At 41.1% G+C, this 16,825-nt stretch overlaps 1 protein-coding gene and 1 long non-coding RNA gene across 11 annotated transcripts in view; one reads left to right on the forward strand and one right to left on the reverse strand.

Moving 5' to 3' along the window:
- LOC146501036 (uncharacterized) overlaps positions 1-16,825 on the reverse strand; it is a 178,230-nt gene that overhangs the window by 126,031 nt on the left and 35,374 nt on the right. The window lies entirely within an intron of this gene.
- The window catches only part of tns1b (tensin 1b), a 195,063-nt gene that overhangs the window by 59,514 nt on the left and 118,724 nt on the right, over positions 1-16,825 (forward strand). For all 10 annotated transcript variants that reach the window (XM_085134529.1, XM_085134527.1, XM_085134530.1 and 7 more), the window contains exon 2: positions 2,155-2,269. In XM_085134529.1, the coding sequence (XP_084990655.1) occupies positions 2,155-2,269 (115 nt within the window). The remainder of the gene's footprint in view (positions 1-2,154; positions 2,270-16,825) is intronic.

The raw sequence follows: 16,825 nt of genomic DNA on the forward strand, positions 1-16,825 counted from the left end.
TGGACAAGAGATGTTTCTGCCACCACTGGTATTGTCCCCTGGTGCCTGTTATAAATGCAGGTTTCATGCAGTTCTGCACTGGCTTCAGGTTTCACACCCAAAAAATTGCATCTGTCTTTGTGCCAGTCAGCCATATTTAATGGATGATACTATTGAGCCTGTATGACAGGAAATGCTGATAAATCGTAAAAAACCTACATCAACAAGTTTCGACATTCCTCCCCGAGTCCATGGAAGTGCAAGAATAACAGCTTTTGCCCTTTAAAGGAAATGTTGTAGGCCTGTCATACCTAAACACTTTAAATCTTTGTTAAGTCTTGTTGAGTCATTTTAGCATTTGCAGTGTTGAACTCAATGTTATATTAGAGAGTAACCTGAAATATTACCTGCTTGTGTTTTAACTGCTTCCCAGATGACATTGCATTGAGGAAATCCAGGCTCAGACAGCTGCAATCACTAATATAAATCAAGTTCCAAGAAAGCTTAATCATACAATTCCCATGATGCCTTTGATGTTGCCTATTAGTTGTACAAAACAGACCAGAACAAATCTAGAAAAGACTGTTAAACACCAAAAACCATGTAAATCCAAACCTCTCTGGAATTACATATCTAACAGTGCAAAGAAATTACAGCCATTGTTGTTACAGGGAGTGTAGCACTTTGATGACCAGTTAGCTTTACTGTAGAGCAGTTAAATGGGAAGACAGACTACACACTTAGTCCAACAGATACTTAGTTTGATTTATAATTGAAGCGTTATTCCTGTGCTGTCATTTCTCACTCTGCTGCCTTCCAACAAGATTCCTGCTTGGACTGAGGAGAATGAACACGGAGGGGGGGCATTAGTGGTTTTAAGGTTGTGATGGTTGGTGGTCTGGCAGCTCTTTCTAGAGGGAACTACTTGAGTTTCCTTCTAACATGCTCAATATGTCTCTGTGGTCTTCCAGTTTGAGAATTCCTGTACAAGAAGTCCCCCAATATGCCAACCACATGGTCACTTTTAGTCCTGTCCGGCATGTGCACGCGCACACACACACACACACAGACACACACTCTTAATGGAAGCCTCATGGCTGAACGCCATGCTAACGGGCACTTCCTGTGTTGAAAACACATCCATTTTCTCTCTTTCATCCCAGTACTGAAGGTATGTAGAGTTGAGGCACTTAGATGCATGAAAAAATCCTACACATGCATGGAGACGTTTACAGAGAAAAATTCAGTAGGATTGCAGAGGTATTACATGGTGCTATACTGTCAGTGTTGTGTAAGTTTGTTTTGCAGCTCTTGCCCAATGCATTTCAGCCTTTCCTAATTAAATATAAAAGTGTCTTTAACAGTATAATCCGTTAAGCTGTTATTCCCTTAAGACACAAACTGAGACCAGCTGAGCAAATAAACAACAAAAATTATGTCACGTTTTCCCATAATTGAACATTTTGGGAGAGGGCGGGGCTTATGGAAGTATGACGCACATTTCTCATAAAGACCCTGCAGGAGTCGGTCTCACTTTTGTGTTTGGTGTGTGTCACGGCCTTAAACTGCGTTTACAAAGCCGACAGGAAAAGGGCTGGGCGCTGGATGGTACATGGTGAAGGAAAAACAGCAGGCTGCAGACAGACACTCGGGGATGTTTAACAGGCCTGGGAGATAAAGTTTCTCCAGAGTTGTGTAACACACCTGCAAAGGAGGGCAAAGAGATGACAGGTCTAATGTGGGGAGGAGAAAGGAGTAGGAGGTGGTTGAAAGAAAGAAAAACAGGAGATAAGACAGTGTTTTCTTTTTTTTTTTTTTTTTTTTTTGCTTCTGACAGCTTAAACCCCCACAGCTTTACTTCCTGGGAGGACTTTAGAGGACTTTGAAGCACAGTTTTTAAGCACAAATAACTTAGTTGTAATGATTTGCCTCTGGAGGAGGGGTTGCTCCTGAGATGAATGTAAGGATTGATATATGATTTACAGTTTGCCTTTATAGATTTAGTATTGTCTAGCTTATAAAATGATTTCATTTATGTTTTGAATGATCTTCTGGGCACAAAAATCCCGCTCAATAAAATGACTCACGCCACCTGGACTCAGTGAAGCTTGCAACATCTTTTTTAAACTAACATTCCTCCTCTTTTGTCTTTTGTTGTTGTTTTCTTGACTGCAGCCAGAGGAGTTGGAGGCTCTTCATTCCCACACGTTCCGGGTGAAGACTTTCAAGAAGGCAAAGCACTGCAGCGTCTGCAAACAAACCATCATCCAAGACGGATTCATCTGCCGAGGTCAGTCACCTGTCCTGAAGCTCCCACATCAGGACTCACCCCAGCAGCTCTCCTCGTGATGATGACAGAATTCAAGCAGAGTTATGCTCGGTTAACGGTTTTTGTTGATGAGCCTACCTTTAGTATCTTTCTTTTTTTTAATTTAACCTTTATTTATACAGGTAATCCCATTGAGACTCAGTGTGATTTAAAAGAGACCTATTTTAGACAGCATAACGTTAAAGCAATAAAAACAAAACAATAAAATTGTAAAAATTGTCTAATATTTGCACTCATTACCACTTAGCTAGAAAGCATTTCAAAGAGTTTCAGTTTGTTGCCTATGTGAGCCGAGCCAAGCATTGTTTTGTAATTAAAAGCCGGTAAGATATGAGATCTTATCTTAATCCTCCTTTTTTGTGGTTAAGATAATATTTTCAGGGTCCAAGGTTCATATACAGTCTGACCTACCATTTCTGGAAGAGTTGACGAACAAAAATTTGTTCAGCTCACTTTGATCGGTCAGACTTACATACTTTCTTCAGACAAGGAAGCAGATCTTGTTATTCTAGTGTGCATTTTGTCCAGAAGTCCTCATACTAAACAGTTGAGTTGATTCCCTGCTTCTACAGTCTAACCCATGTTACCATTTCTGAAACTACATATACGACGAACACCTGAAGGAGCATTTCCACTTTTAGGTCCCAAGAAATGTCATATTCGGAGCACGCAGGCACGACTACAGAGGCATAAACACACCTGACTCTGAAAGTTTTTGCTTTCACTTGTTTGTTACGGTTTTGAGCAAAAGCTACTGAGTTATGGTTAAAATACACCCATTTACAATCTGTAATACACACTTACAAAGCTTCCACCAGCACATGTTATACATATACTTCTTCACAACAGTTGTAATCGGTCGCTTAGCTTCAGGCACTAATAAGAATTTACGCAAATTATCAATCCAGACAGTTTTAATTAGAATTCAGCAGCAAACTGTGTTCGCTGATGATTGGTTCCAGAGGTGTTGCTGAGTCCTTGTGGTGATTTCCATTTTAGAAATACGTCTGTTTTTAATAAAATACCACCTGAGTCCACTCAGCGCTGGCTTTCAGACTCGTCCCTAAATTCTTTACCGTTTCAGGCTTTCAATTTTCAAATAGAAAATGAGCATAACTTTTTGCCACTTGCATGCATTTTTTCATTAAACTATAGCATTAAAATGATTTACAAATGATTGCATTATGTTTTTTGGAAACAGGCTGCAAAACACTTTTGTTAGACTCCTAATCTAAACTCCGTTTGATCACTTAAATCTCCCCGAGCTAGAGTTAAGAGGCACACAGGGATGGTAATAATAACTGCTGCAGTCAGGAAAACATTGAAGGCAATATCTGTTACACATCCGTCAGTGGTCTAAATGAGAGGTCATCCAAGGTTACTTGGGGTCGCCTTTGTGTCGGGGTTTAGTCAGTTAAGTGACAGAGGACGGCAGAAGAAGCTCCAGGAGGGTTAAAGGTTAACAGCTTCTCAATTTCCTTAATGGTGTTTACTGAAGAGACAATGTGGTTGACTGACGGCTGATTGATTTGCATCGTTCCATCGGTGCAGTCATTATTAATAGAATAAAGATGGAGGCATGTTTTCTCATTTAAAAATATACACTGCTGGGTGTCTCTGAGCCCTTCTGAGGTTATTTTTTTATGTTTTTACAGTTTTTTTTAAACCTGAAACTACTGCGATAGGCTTATAACATAAAACGTCAAACAATCGCAGGAAAGAAGCTGAGACGGAGTAACCAACGTTAATGTGGTCACCGTTTTCTGACCATTTCGACGCAGTAAATCTTTTCGGTCCAGTGTGCAGAGCAGGATAAAAACAAAAACGGAAGAATATATGACCTCGGCCTGCTTGGCACATCGTGCTGTTGTGGAAATGCCTGTTTTCACTCCGATAACGTCAAATGAATCCATGCGGAAAAGGCTGGATGTGTGGGTTGGCACACAGTGGGGGGGGTGTGGGGGGGGATATTTAGTTTGCATCTTCCCAAAACTGACACAGGCTGGGTTGATGTAGCTTAGAAAAACATGAACATTACTTGTTTGTTGGTATCTTATCAGCTCCTCAAAGGCAGTCTGACATATTATTGTGCAATGCTCATGTTAAAAAAGTGCCAAAAGCTCAGGATACTGTAAGGTGTGGTTATATCTGCTATTACATAACAAATAGAGCAGAAGAAGAGCACAATCTTTTCCTCAGTTGCGATACTAGAGCAAGTCTTTAGGTGACTGTGACTACTGCAAGTATAAAGCAAAATGATGCATGAGCAGATTATGTTGGCACAGTAAAGTCTTCTTTTCCGGGATCATAAAAGGCTTAGAAAATAATTGAACTTCAACACCTGCTTTATCCTCTGATCTAACTCGTGCTTCCAGGTGTTCTGAATGTGTTTGGTGGGATAATTTATGTAATTAAATCTTCACATTAGCCTTCATGTTCCGCATAGGATGCTGTATTTCACAGGAGCAAACTTGCATCTGCTGCTTACGCAACAATAACAACACGTACTGTTCAAAAAAATGTTTCTGGGCTACATTTACAAGCCTGAACACTGCTGTTGGATGAGAGGGTGGAAGGCTAAGTTAGCTAATGCTACAAATCTTAGTAAGCAAACTACATGTGTATGGGCAATATACATAGATTATTGCTAATAAGTGCTAATTAACAGACAAGTAAAATACTCAAAAAAAAAACAAAACTGATGTAGAAGCCTTCTTGAATGAACCGTCTCCTGTAGCAAACCTTGTTATTAGCCAAATAATTCCATTAAAATGCCCCAAAGATCTACATTGGTGCACTTTGCAGTGATCAGCAAATGATAAGTCATTCCCCAAAAAGATTTACTTCTATGTGACGCACACTCACTACTGCTGTCAGTCTGTTCTGGTTAAACAGCATAAACTTGTGTGTGGAGACAGCCCTTAAGTGTTCTCATAAACTGACACAGGACAGCACCTGGGACCACCGCCTGTAAGATATGATTTATTAGAGGACTAAACCATCATGGCAAGGCTTCACTGGACTCTATGTTGATTTAATTTACCTCAGTATAATTCTCTTCCCCTACTTGTATCTGGCTTTGGTCGTGTGTGTGTGTGTGTGTGTGTGTGTGTGTGTGTGTTTGACAGATTTACGATGACAACACAAAGTGAACAGGAGACAGCTGTCTGCTCAGACAGCAGACATCTAGCAGTCTCCGTTTTTCTCTTCCTTCGTTTGTCTCCATGTCATATGATTCATTAAATTCCCATTTTGCCAAAACTAGAAGCAACGAGACAAGGATGCAGAATATGGTACCCAGATACATTTAAAGTATTTAGACTTAAAGAAGCACTCAGATGATTTTAAGAACTAAGAGCTGGGGCTTTGGAAACACTTGAAAAGTGTATTCTCAGTGTGTAAAATCTAAATACATAATCTGTTGATTTCATTAAGGTAAGCTTAGTTTCAAGGTATGCATTTGCTTTAGGGCTTAAATCTGCGACTCTCCACCATCTGACCTTAAAATTGAAGGCGCTTCTCAGATGAGAGGTCTTTCTTCCAAGCTCCTTAGACTATATTGACCTGGATGACTGAGAACCTTCACAAACATAATACAGTGGGACAGTATCAGGTTTAAAGATGATAAAAAGTGAGACTGAGCTGCTACAGAAAAGAAAGCTGCTGTTATAACCTATGGTTTCTTTTTGAAATGACCTTTATTGGCTGAATGATTATTGTCTCGTTCAGAAGACGTACAGCTCGGCACATAAAATTTCTATATATCCATTGGAAGTGTCAGGTGTTGCTTTTGAGGAGTCTGATAGCTTGACAATAAAAGCTGTCCTTTAATCTGGTAGTCCACGCAGCCATCCCTCTATGTCGTCTGCCCGACGGCAATAAAGAGAATACCTAGCTATGATTCTCCTGAACACAGACACTGTTTGGAGGAAGCTCATTTCTGCCACTTGTATCTGTGATCTCATTCCTTTTTGTGCAAAAACAGAGCACACCATTCTGTAAATCGTTCCCACATAGTTTTAAAATGCGTGTTGTGGCAGTAAAAGTCTAAACAACCACCATATCTAATGAAAATGTTTAATTTTGTCCTTATGCAGCACTGACGAGCACCTAACGGGAAAGCATGTTGCTAATGCAGGACGTGGCGGTCCAGCAGTCTTATTGTGCTGCACCCAAACCACGAATGTCCTTCTAATGTCAGCAGCTTATAAACCTGCGCATGTGTTTTTAGTTCTAGAAACATCTCGTGCTCTTTGCTAAACAAATCTGTCTTTTGATCCTTTGACCTTCAATCAGAATTGATGAGCATAGTGCTGAAATTTGAACAAAAGTAGTCAGCTGGAGACCTTGTGGACACAAAATAGACAAATGTAAGTGTCAGTGTGTCTCGTAACACCGCTTCAGTGTAAAGAGGTTTTTGGGCAAACGGTAATGAAGTTTAGGTGCTGATTATGCACATTTTGCTGCATTTCGATGGAGGCGGGCCAGCTGCTTCCTCCCTGCTTCCCGTGTTTCTGCACATGTAACCGAACAGACATGAGGATTGTTTTCGGTGTTCTCATCTCATCTCTTCCAGATCGTGAATAAGCCGATTACCCAACATGTGTTAAATGGTTGTTCAGAACAAAACCTCCACTCCCATCGCCCTGCAGTACCCTCCCTCCCTGTTTCTGCTCTTGTTTACCAACACTCTCCAGTCACATGGTCGCGTAATGGCAGGAGCACCTCCACTTCCTCTCTCTTCAGCAGTTGCTAAGATACAAGGTGTTAGTTACTTCGACAATAGCGTGTTGACGCAGGTCAGGGCCGAAATTTTCCAGTTAAAAAACAAAACAAAAGAAAAAAAAGGCCGTCTGTTTTGGTGGGCCTGCAGGCAGGAACTGGCTTTTATATTCTTTCAGAGATGTTCGTGTGTAGTACATTAGAACAGCTATTGTGCCCTTAAAAGGTAAAATCCAACGGAGAATTTGGCAGAAGAGTCATAGGCACTTAATAAAACTTCTGCAGCTCCAAAATATTTTTTAGAAAATGGTGAAGGTTTGTTAAGAAGCACTTCTCTGCAAAGAGTCTAGCTCTGCGACTCCTTTGTGACCGCACACGGGTCCCCTCCACAGACCAGAGAAAATCTACTATAGCAGGTGCATGTGTGTGTTTGTTACCAAGGGAGAGTGAAGGTTATCGTTGCTCTGTTCGTGACCGCTTAGCTCACAAAGCTGGTATGTAGCAAACCCCAGTGAAGGTAAAACACACGCACACACGTCTCACACATCAAGTATGCACACTTATCACACATCAAGCAAACATGCGCACATGCACGCACAACTAGAACTGCCTGCACGTGGAGCTGTACACCGATGCTAAGAAATTCTTAGGCTGTGAAAACATGTGTTACAGCATCGTGTCAAAATGGGCTCATTACTCACCAGCAGAGTAACATCTTACTTCAGTTTGTGCAGCAAGTGCCCAAGTTCACATCAAATGTACGCTGTGATGACGTGCTTTGACAGAAGTCATTGGCTTAACGAGGAGAGCAGATTGATGAAGATGATGGAAAGCAGCCGTCTCCCTGTCAGATGTCGTTATAATAATCGGCTAAACTGATGGGACAATGATTTTCAGTGAGCAGTGATCAGGCACATGGGCTCTCTGCGCTGTCAGAAACAACGGGGTTGATTTTAGTTTCTTCTTCTGTAACCTTCACACTCTGTAACACTCACACCTGCTCTCTGATTAGCTTCTTGTCAGTTCTAAGAAATCTACGCACATTGCTTGTTGTTCAAATAGACAAGGAAACAAACCAGTCCCCAGTGAACTCTACGAATCAGTTCATGCAGTCAGGGAGCCACCAGCTGGATTGATGGAAACATTACAACAGTATCTGATGCTGTTCAGTTGAATGTAATCTGTCCCTGACATACTGACATTCTTTATGTTAGCCAGCAGGGGGCGAGCCTGGCTGTAAAAAGAGGTAAAAGAATCCCTGATGAGTTTATGCTGTCAGCTTTTTTAAATTTAACTGAATAGAACGTGATACGTGATACACTTTTCATTATTTACACTACTGCGCTAAAGTCTTCAGATGCCCATTATTTCCTTATATTACGTGTTAAGGCAAAAACAGGGTTTAGACAATTCTGACAAGCTTGAAAGTCAATATTTAGTATGAGCACCTTGATTTTTCAGCACAGCCTGAACCCTTTGAGGCATCTTATTGTAATTTCAAATAGTCTTCAGGAATTGTTCTCCAGACTTCTTGAAAGACATTCAAAGCTTTTCTTTGGATGTTTCTGCGTTTTTGTTCTCTTTTCTATCAAGATGATCTCAAGCTGCTTCAATAATGTTGACTGATAGTGTTCCAGTGTGTGTTTTTTCTATCCAGGTGTGCTTTTACTGCACTGCCAGCGTGTTTGGGGTCATTGCTGTGCTGAAAAATGAAGCTGTTGCCAATCAGATGCTTTCCAGATGGTATTGCATGGTGGACCAAAATCTGATTTTCTGATGTTCACAATTTTATCAGTGTTGACGAATGATGATTCCACAATTTTAACCACAAATTTCAAATTTGGACACATCACTCCGACAGACCAGACCTGTTGCCACTAATTTGGCATACCCCACCCTTTTCTCCCCGTTTCCCTTAGCTTAATGAAGTGAACTTAGCTTAACAATGGCTTCTTGACAGTCGTCCTTTCACTGAGACACTTCTGATGAAGCTTCAGTGAACATCAAACGGATCAACTGAAGATCCAGAAGACTTTCAGGTCCTGTGTCATGTCTTTCCTGGATTTTTTTCCTCTTCTTTTTCCTCTTTCTTAAGAACATGACTTTCAGTTTTAGGTCTCCCACTCCACACCGTACTGAGATATGCGAGTTTTCAGCTTTGTAGATGCAACCAAAGAAATGTGAACATGTCATGTGTTTTGTGACAGGCTGCTACTAACAAAACCTTAAGATGCAATTTAAAATTGATTCTTTGCTAACTTGTCTGTTATGTGTAGCCATAACAGTGGTTCATCCCTCGACTTAGGTGCCAAATTTATACCTGACTGATTCCCAAGTCTTAACCAACAAAGGGTCATTCCTCTGAAAATAATCAGGTGCAAAACTGGACTGAAAATTGGAGAAAAAGCAGCCATTGTCCAAAGAAAACCTTTGAAGGTCCTTCAGAAAGCCTGGAGCACTACTGCTCAGGACCACTTCCAACAAATTCCAACAAACTGTGGCTCCTTGGGTCATGATTAGGGTAACCAGCTCCCAACAAACTGAAGAGCAAAGAGTTTGTGTTCATCTGTGGGGTTTCAGAAGGGATGCACAGATCAGCACGTCACTTTTTGAGGCACACATTTCTTACCAGATGTTCACTTTTGTAAACCAGAGGCAATGAAAATGTGAGACAATTGATAAAAGCGCCGTGCAGTCCGACAAAAAGTTGGACACCTCCCTAATCATGAGCCGCCATTAAAAAAAAACAAAACCCTCAACGTTTTGAAAAACATGGCAGATTCAGAGACTTCAGCAACCACCAGGTGGCAGCAGAGGTCTTTGTTTCACACTACATCTGCTGCAGACTGTAAAATTCCAGAATGCTTCTACAGAAACTTAAATCCTGAGTGTTTTCCTGTGTTTTTTCTCCATAGCTGCACATTGTTTTAGGGAAACAGCTGTTTCAACAAAACAAAGTCAGACTAATACTCACAGTGAAACACACACAACCAGACACAAGAGTAAACAAACAGAAGTCCTGTTTTGTCAGGAAGAAGCAAACTCATGACACAGATCTGAGTCCATGGGAACTCTTGCTCAGGATTTATCCAACTCCCCTGCAATGTTTGTGGGGATCTCCCAAGTTAAGAAACCCTGAGCAGCTGAATGAAGGTGGGGCTTTACCCGCAGAAACCCAGCACAGGCAGGGATTTTTAGCTCGGGAAAACATGTGGGCTGAATGATGACACCCTGTGTGAGTCAAAAGATGGATAGAGGTGGCTGGGTGCCGATAATTACTGACATAAATGCTACAGTACACAGAAAATGCAGCAAGTGCACTGCAGGTTGGTGCAAGCAGAGTGCATGTGTAGACACATTCATAGCATTCTTTGCACCACGCAACAGGGATCAGGTGGTGAAATTAAGAAATTTACCGCAGGTTTTCAAGTGTTTGGAACAATAGAAGATTTAACGCTGTCGTCTGTGGAGTCACTTTTGTGACAGGATAATTGTTTTGTCTACAATATTCAGTTTTTAAGACAAACTCCAAAATGAGTGGTTGGATTATGGATGATTCTGTTTATTTAATGCAGTTAATTATGCAACACAGCATGTATTGTTACTTTTGCTATTTTATTGCTATTTGGATGACATTGCTTGGAAAAAAAAATTCAAACTAACAGCGAGATTCAGCAGTTTTTCTCCACAAAATGCACATAATCACATGGAAAAAATATATTTTTAAGCAGGTTGAATGTCATATAGCCCACCTGCATTTGCTAGACATCTTTGCTAGACAAGTCCCGTCTCTTCAGTGTTTACAGGGGAAAAAAAACATTACCGCATGTGTGGGTTTTGAACCACTGAGTAGACATTCTTTCAAGTAAAAACACCCAGAGATGCCAATTCAAACACACTTGCTGTTTACAACCTATAAATGGAGTTGAAGCTGGGGTAGAAAACATGTTTGTTTTTTGAGTGGTGGGGGGAGGGTATTTAAATGTCTTTGGCCAAAGAAAAAAACAATTAAAAAATCCATAATTATGTTTGAGCGGTCTGAGGGGGAACCCGATCTCCTGAGCCTACTTTGGGCTCTCTTTTCAAGCTTCAGAATTTATGTCTCTGTGATACTCTCCTCTCATGAAGTAAGGAAGTATAAAGAGTGACAAACCCCACAGAAGATGCAGTGGCGCAATTTTAATTTTACCTGATATAAAAAAGTAAAAGGTGTAATGTTGTGGGAGACCTTTCTTTTTAAACTCTTTTTAAAAGTGTTTTTGTTCATGAATATTTGATCTAAATACAAAACACCTAACTGAGATTCCAAGATTCTTTTTTTTTTTTCATGAAGCTTTCAAAATGATTATTTTGTCCCCAAAAGTTTCTTGTCACTGTGAGACTTTCCTGCACACAGTGCTGCTATTTTTGCCCCCCTGACACGTTGAGATCAGGCCGTGTGTTAAGGCCGTGTTAATGCATCACAAGGCTGTTTACTGACCTCCAAGCAGTGTGATTCACGATGAATGGCTCATGACTCATGTTTGGTTAAAATAGGACCTGGAAATGCCTACCAGTCCAAAATGTTTCAAACTTGGGTAAGTGGCGTGTCATTTAGCATGACAAAGACATTCTTGTTTTTACTTTAATAAACCCACCCATCCATCCACCTTCACGTTTTAACTTGCAGCTTCGCTTACAGTGTAAAAAGAGGTGTAAAACTGATGAAAAAAAAAACATTTAAGGAATCGTGATTTCACAGATTTGGTGTATGTACACACACGAGTGATGTAGAGTGTATGCTAGCGCATCATATGTCCACGTGTTGGTGCTCACGTGTTTGTGCATGGGAAGCAAATGAAAAAAGGAAGGATGGAGAGAGTGAGAGTGAGGAGGGTGGAGGAAGAGGAAATTCTCCAACCCCTGCCCCTCTGATTGTGTTGTAAAGGGGTCCAGCCCAGCCCTGCGGGACTGTACGCTCATTCCAAGGGACCAGGGGAAGGAAATCACCCGCCTCTTTATAACCCTTCTCTCCCCCTCCCCCCGACGTCGTAAAGCATACCACAGACCTGACAGAGTCAGATAGCAGCCGGCGTTCCACACTCGTCATCATCTCCTCATTTTGATCGACTTCCATCCCTGCTGTCCTCTCATCTTCTCAATGATTGATATGAGCAGTTGTTGCACCCCCTCGCTCTATTACTCATCCTCTGCACAGATGTCTTTTTTTCTCCAGTATCTTCTCTCTCCTCATCTTCCATCCCTCCTCATCACTGTGCTGCTTTCCTCCTCTCCCTCCTCTCCCTCCTCTCCTCCCTCCAGCGGGAACATTTCTGCTCTGTTTATTCTCCAAAGCACCGACTTCCTAACAAGGTAAAGCCCAGCCTGAGCGCTCCAGACTCCACGCTTTCACACCCAATATGGAAGTCTTACTTCTTCCCACGTGGCCCAGGAGAGTTGTTTACGGGGGACGGTGCTGGACATCATCCTGATGGACAAGCACATGGCTTTTATGCTTATCAAGCAAAGTGTGTTTGGTTTCCACACATATGAGAACATTCCACGCGACTTGTGTCACAGCTCATCACATGTGCAGCGCTGAAACACGAGTCTACAGAGCGTTAAAGGGATCCCGCTGTGCTTTTCTTATTTTCTGTCACATATATGCTCTTACAGTGCGGGATGCAAGTATTAAACATGGTCAAAATTTTAAATGATGCCACCTGTGACCTAACGCTCAAGCTTCGCACTGCTCTAAAGACTTTGATTCTGACAGCTTTTTCTAATCCTGGCTCTTTATGTCGTCATTGTGATTGGATATCCCTGTTATGAGCGTGTCAGGCACACAGCCTCTGCTATAGGCACAGAACTCGCACTTGTTGGTCAAACCTTCTGCTCTAATCAGGAGAACGCTGGAGGTGTTCGGGGCACTAAAACATCTGCACCACGGTCCAATATAATGAAAAGGATTATTTTGAACTGCAAATACTGCAAAACTGCTCAAAAACAAAATATGTAGTTTTAATGATAATAAATCAGTTTTAAATGATGAAGGTGAGTTATGACTAGCAACTTCCTTCCCAGCTTAGCTAGAAGGGACTCCAGTTAGCTCCAAACTTTGTCAGACCAGTAGTATAGGACTCAACATTGACCATATAAGGGCAACAGCACCACATTTGCTAGTCACACTAATGAGTGAAGCTTGGCCTTAAAGGGAGTAGAGCTTGTTTCAGTCAGTGTAAGGACCAGGAGAAGGTTAAATCAAGATTACTGTATGACTGTTAATCATGGAGAGCTACTTTAGTGGAGTCTAAGAGTTAAAAAAACAAAAAACACAATAGGTCCACTCTGAATTGTTTTTCCACCAATAATTAGCTAAATCATTGTTTAAGCTATTTATCAAATATTTACTGGTTAAACTTTTCTTCTTACTTTCTTACTGTGGCTTTGGGAAGAGCGCCCGATCCATTTAGAAGCCATCATGGATATCTCCAGTTGCATATGGACATGAGCTTTCTTATCCAATGAGTATTCCCGTTTGCCATGAGATTACACAGATGCGCGTTTCTGAACATCGAGGATTCTCATCTGCTATACGTCACCATAAAAGGCTGATGCTGAAAAACACTTAAGCTGATGAAGAAGCTTACGTGATTGGACAGAAAGCTCCGACCCAGCTGCAGGGCCTCACTGCGATGACGTTTTTGTTATTTCCAAAGTCAAAAATCGATTGTCAGTCTGCACTTTTAAGCCAGTGTAGCCTGCTCAGAAAACACGAACATCTAAGAGTCCATGACAAATCGGCGAGATTATACAGCATGATTTAAAACTGCAGAGCCTCTGTTAAATGGGCTTTGTGGGCAAATTGTGTCAGCAATTGAGATTTTAGTACTTTGCTCTGTACATCATTGTACAGGCAGTTATGGCGGATTTTGCTGTGGTTTAGATGGAAAAAACAATAAATTATAAGAAAATAATGATTCATAACAATTTTGATCATGAAAGTAAACATGACAAAAGCCAAGCAGAAGGTTTACAAGCTCCCACGTGAGTTAAGAAAACAGTCTTTGCGTGCTAAATGAACGTGTTTCATTATTTTTGTCTGGAGTCGATCTCGGTGCTCCCTGACAGATTATGTGAGTCATGCTGTAGAAACAAACCTTTCCAGTTTCACTCTGGGAACTTTCTGGGATGCGCTGTGCATCCCGGTAGGATTTCATGGTGCCTCCCACATTTGAAGGCCTCTAATTAAGAAGTCATAAAAGCCCCCCCCATGTGCAAATATAGTCCAGAGAGCACTTAAATAGAAACAAAATGCCTCTGCATGATGTAAGTACACTTTTTGGATCTAAAAAGGAAGCTTCTCACTTTCTCAGGTTTCAGTTTGTAGACATACTCTTGTCGCACACTGAAATACCCGTGAACACATATTTTATCTGACATTTATCATCTTGCAGCTCACATTCAACTGTGTTGTGCACCTGATGTAAATAATGTTAATAAAGTTCTCGTATGTTAATTTAACCCTAGATTGATTTCAAAACTGATAAGTATCCACTCCTAAACCCCTAACTTTAGGATTAGATGTGAAAGAAAAACTGAAGTCTCCTGAAAAGCCTTGTAGGTTGTAGCTTAATCCTTACAGTTGCTGCTCAGAGAACATGACCTCTGACCTTGAGCAAAATTAAGGACTTCAAAGTGCATCAAAGTAAAGTAAAGAGTTTTGTGTAGCTTCTCTGCATCCAGGCCATTTCTCATTGCTAAAGGCAATAGGACTTCTTTTTGATTCATGAAGACATTTCAGCTCTCATCCACGAGGCTTCTTCAGCTCAAAATCTGATGGAGAGTCTCAGGTTTTTAACCCCTTATGATGTTGGCCTGTTTTTAGGTGGTCCTGAGAGTTGTTCAGTCACTTTGGTCTGCCACGACCACAACAACCGGTCGCAGTAGATGGCCGCCCCTCCCTGAGGCTCGTTTTGCCAATTCAATTCAATTTTATTTATATAGCGCCAAATCACAACAAATGTCGCCTCAAGGCGCTTCATAGATACAGAGAAAAGCCCAACAATCATATGACCCCCTATGAGCAAGCACTTTGGCGACAGTGGGAAGGAAAAACTCCCTTTTAACAGGAAGAAACCTCCGGCAGAACCAGGCTCAGGGAGGGGCGGCCATCTGCTGCGACCGGTTGGGGTGAGAGAAGGAAGACAGGATAAAAGACATGCTGTGGAAGAGAGACAGAGATTAATAACAGATACGATTCAATACAGAGAGGTCTGTTAACACATAGTGAGTGAGAAAGGTGACTGGAAAGGAAAAACTCAATGCATCATGGGAATCCCCCGGCAGCCTACATCTATTGCAGCATAACTAAGGGAGGATTCAGGGTCACCTGGTCCAGCCCTAACTATATGCTTTAGCAAAAAGGAAAGTTTTAAGCCTAATCTTAAAAGTAGAGATAGTGTCTGTCTCCTGAATCCAAACTGGAAGCTGGTTCCACAGAAGAGGGGCCTGAAAACTGAAGGCTCTCCCTCCCATTCTACTTTTAAATACTCTAGGAACAACAGAAGTTTCTTCCTGTTAAAAGGGAGTTTTTCCTTCTCACTGTCACCCAAGTGCTTGTATATGATTGTTGGGGTTTTCTCTGTTTCCTCTCTATTATTGTAGGGTCTTTACCATACAATATAAAGCATCTTGAGGCATCTCTTGTCATGATTTGGCACTATATAAATTGAATTGTGTTTGGGGGTTTGTCCCCTGGATGTGTGGTCTTTAATGAGTCACATAATTACAGGGTGGTTCATCATCTTTCAGGACCACATCCAGGGTGACACCGCCACTAAACTGTGACTCTCCATCAGGTTTTAGAACTGAAGAAGCCTGCACCAAAGGCAGCTGTCATCTTTTAAAGCATTTAAGACTAAAGGTAAAACATCAGGAGGTGACTTGAGCCTCTCAGCAAATAACCATTGGCTTTACTGTCAGTGTCTGATGTTTGGCTGTAGTGCCACATCATGTCTTAAAAACAAGATTCCTTGAAAACAATGTTGAATAATCACTGACAGAACATTTACTGAAAAGCTGTGCGGGCGGCCATGATGATGTTCCTCAGTATCCTTCTTGAACTTCTCATATTCTTTTTCATTGATCATTTTTGAGAACAAAATGAAATGAACAAAAAACAAATGTCATTTTTTGGGTGTATAAAACATCAAAACGTAATTCACCATGAGGGAGACTCAGACTCATGAGATCGCACTCTGGAGACCAGATGTTTTCCTACTGAGCTAACTGACCAACACACACACTCAGCCACACCATGACTGCTGATATCAGCGAGGCCACAGCAGTCCCAACAAAAGCACCATGTGTCACAGGATGAGATAGAAGATCATTTGCATGTATTTACGTGTAATTTACACATCGGAAACTTGATATTTAAACAAGAAAACGGCATCTGCTAATAACAGTCTTTAAAAAAAAAACCGTTGTGTGACAGTTTGATCAAAACCATTTCATAACCAAATAAGTTTCAGTCAAATTAACTCTTAAAAAGAGACGTGTGCATTAACCTTCTTAAATGCACTGGTTCTCAAACTTATCCTGGCATTTTACAAGCCGGAAAAGAGTTCACACCCCTGCTTTTTTATCCAACATAGATTAGAACATTAACATGAACATTAGATTTTGTTCATGCACGTTTGAAATAGATTTTTATATTGAAATTAAAAGATGACTTCTAACTAAACTAAGTGTGTTTGTTTACAAGACAAAATGCTCAGTCTGAGCTTTTCTGGCAACCAGAGTAAGTCAGCT

The sequence above is a fragment of the Neolamprologus multifasciatus genome, chromosome 16 (genome assembly GCF_963576455.1).
Source record: "Neolamprologus multifasciatus chromosome 16, fNeoMul1.2, whole genome shotgun sequence".
In the NCBI taxonomy this organism is placed as follows: Eukaryota; Metazoa; Chordata; class Actinopteri; order Cichliformes; family Cichlidae; genus Neolamprologus; species Neolamprologus multifasciatus.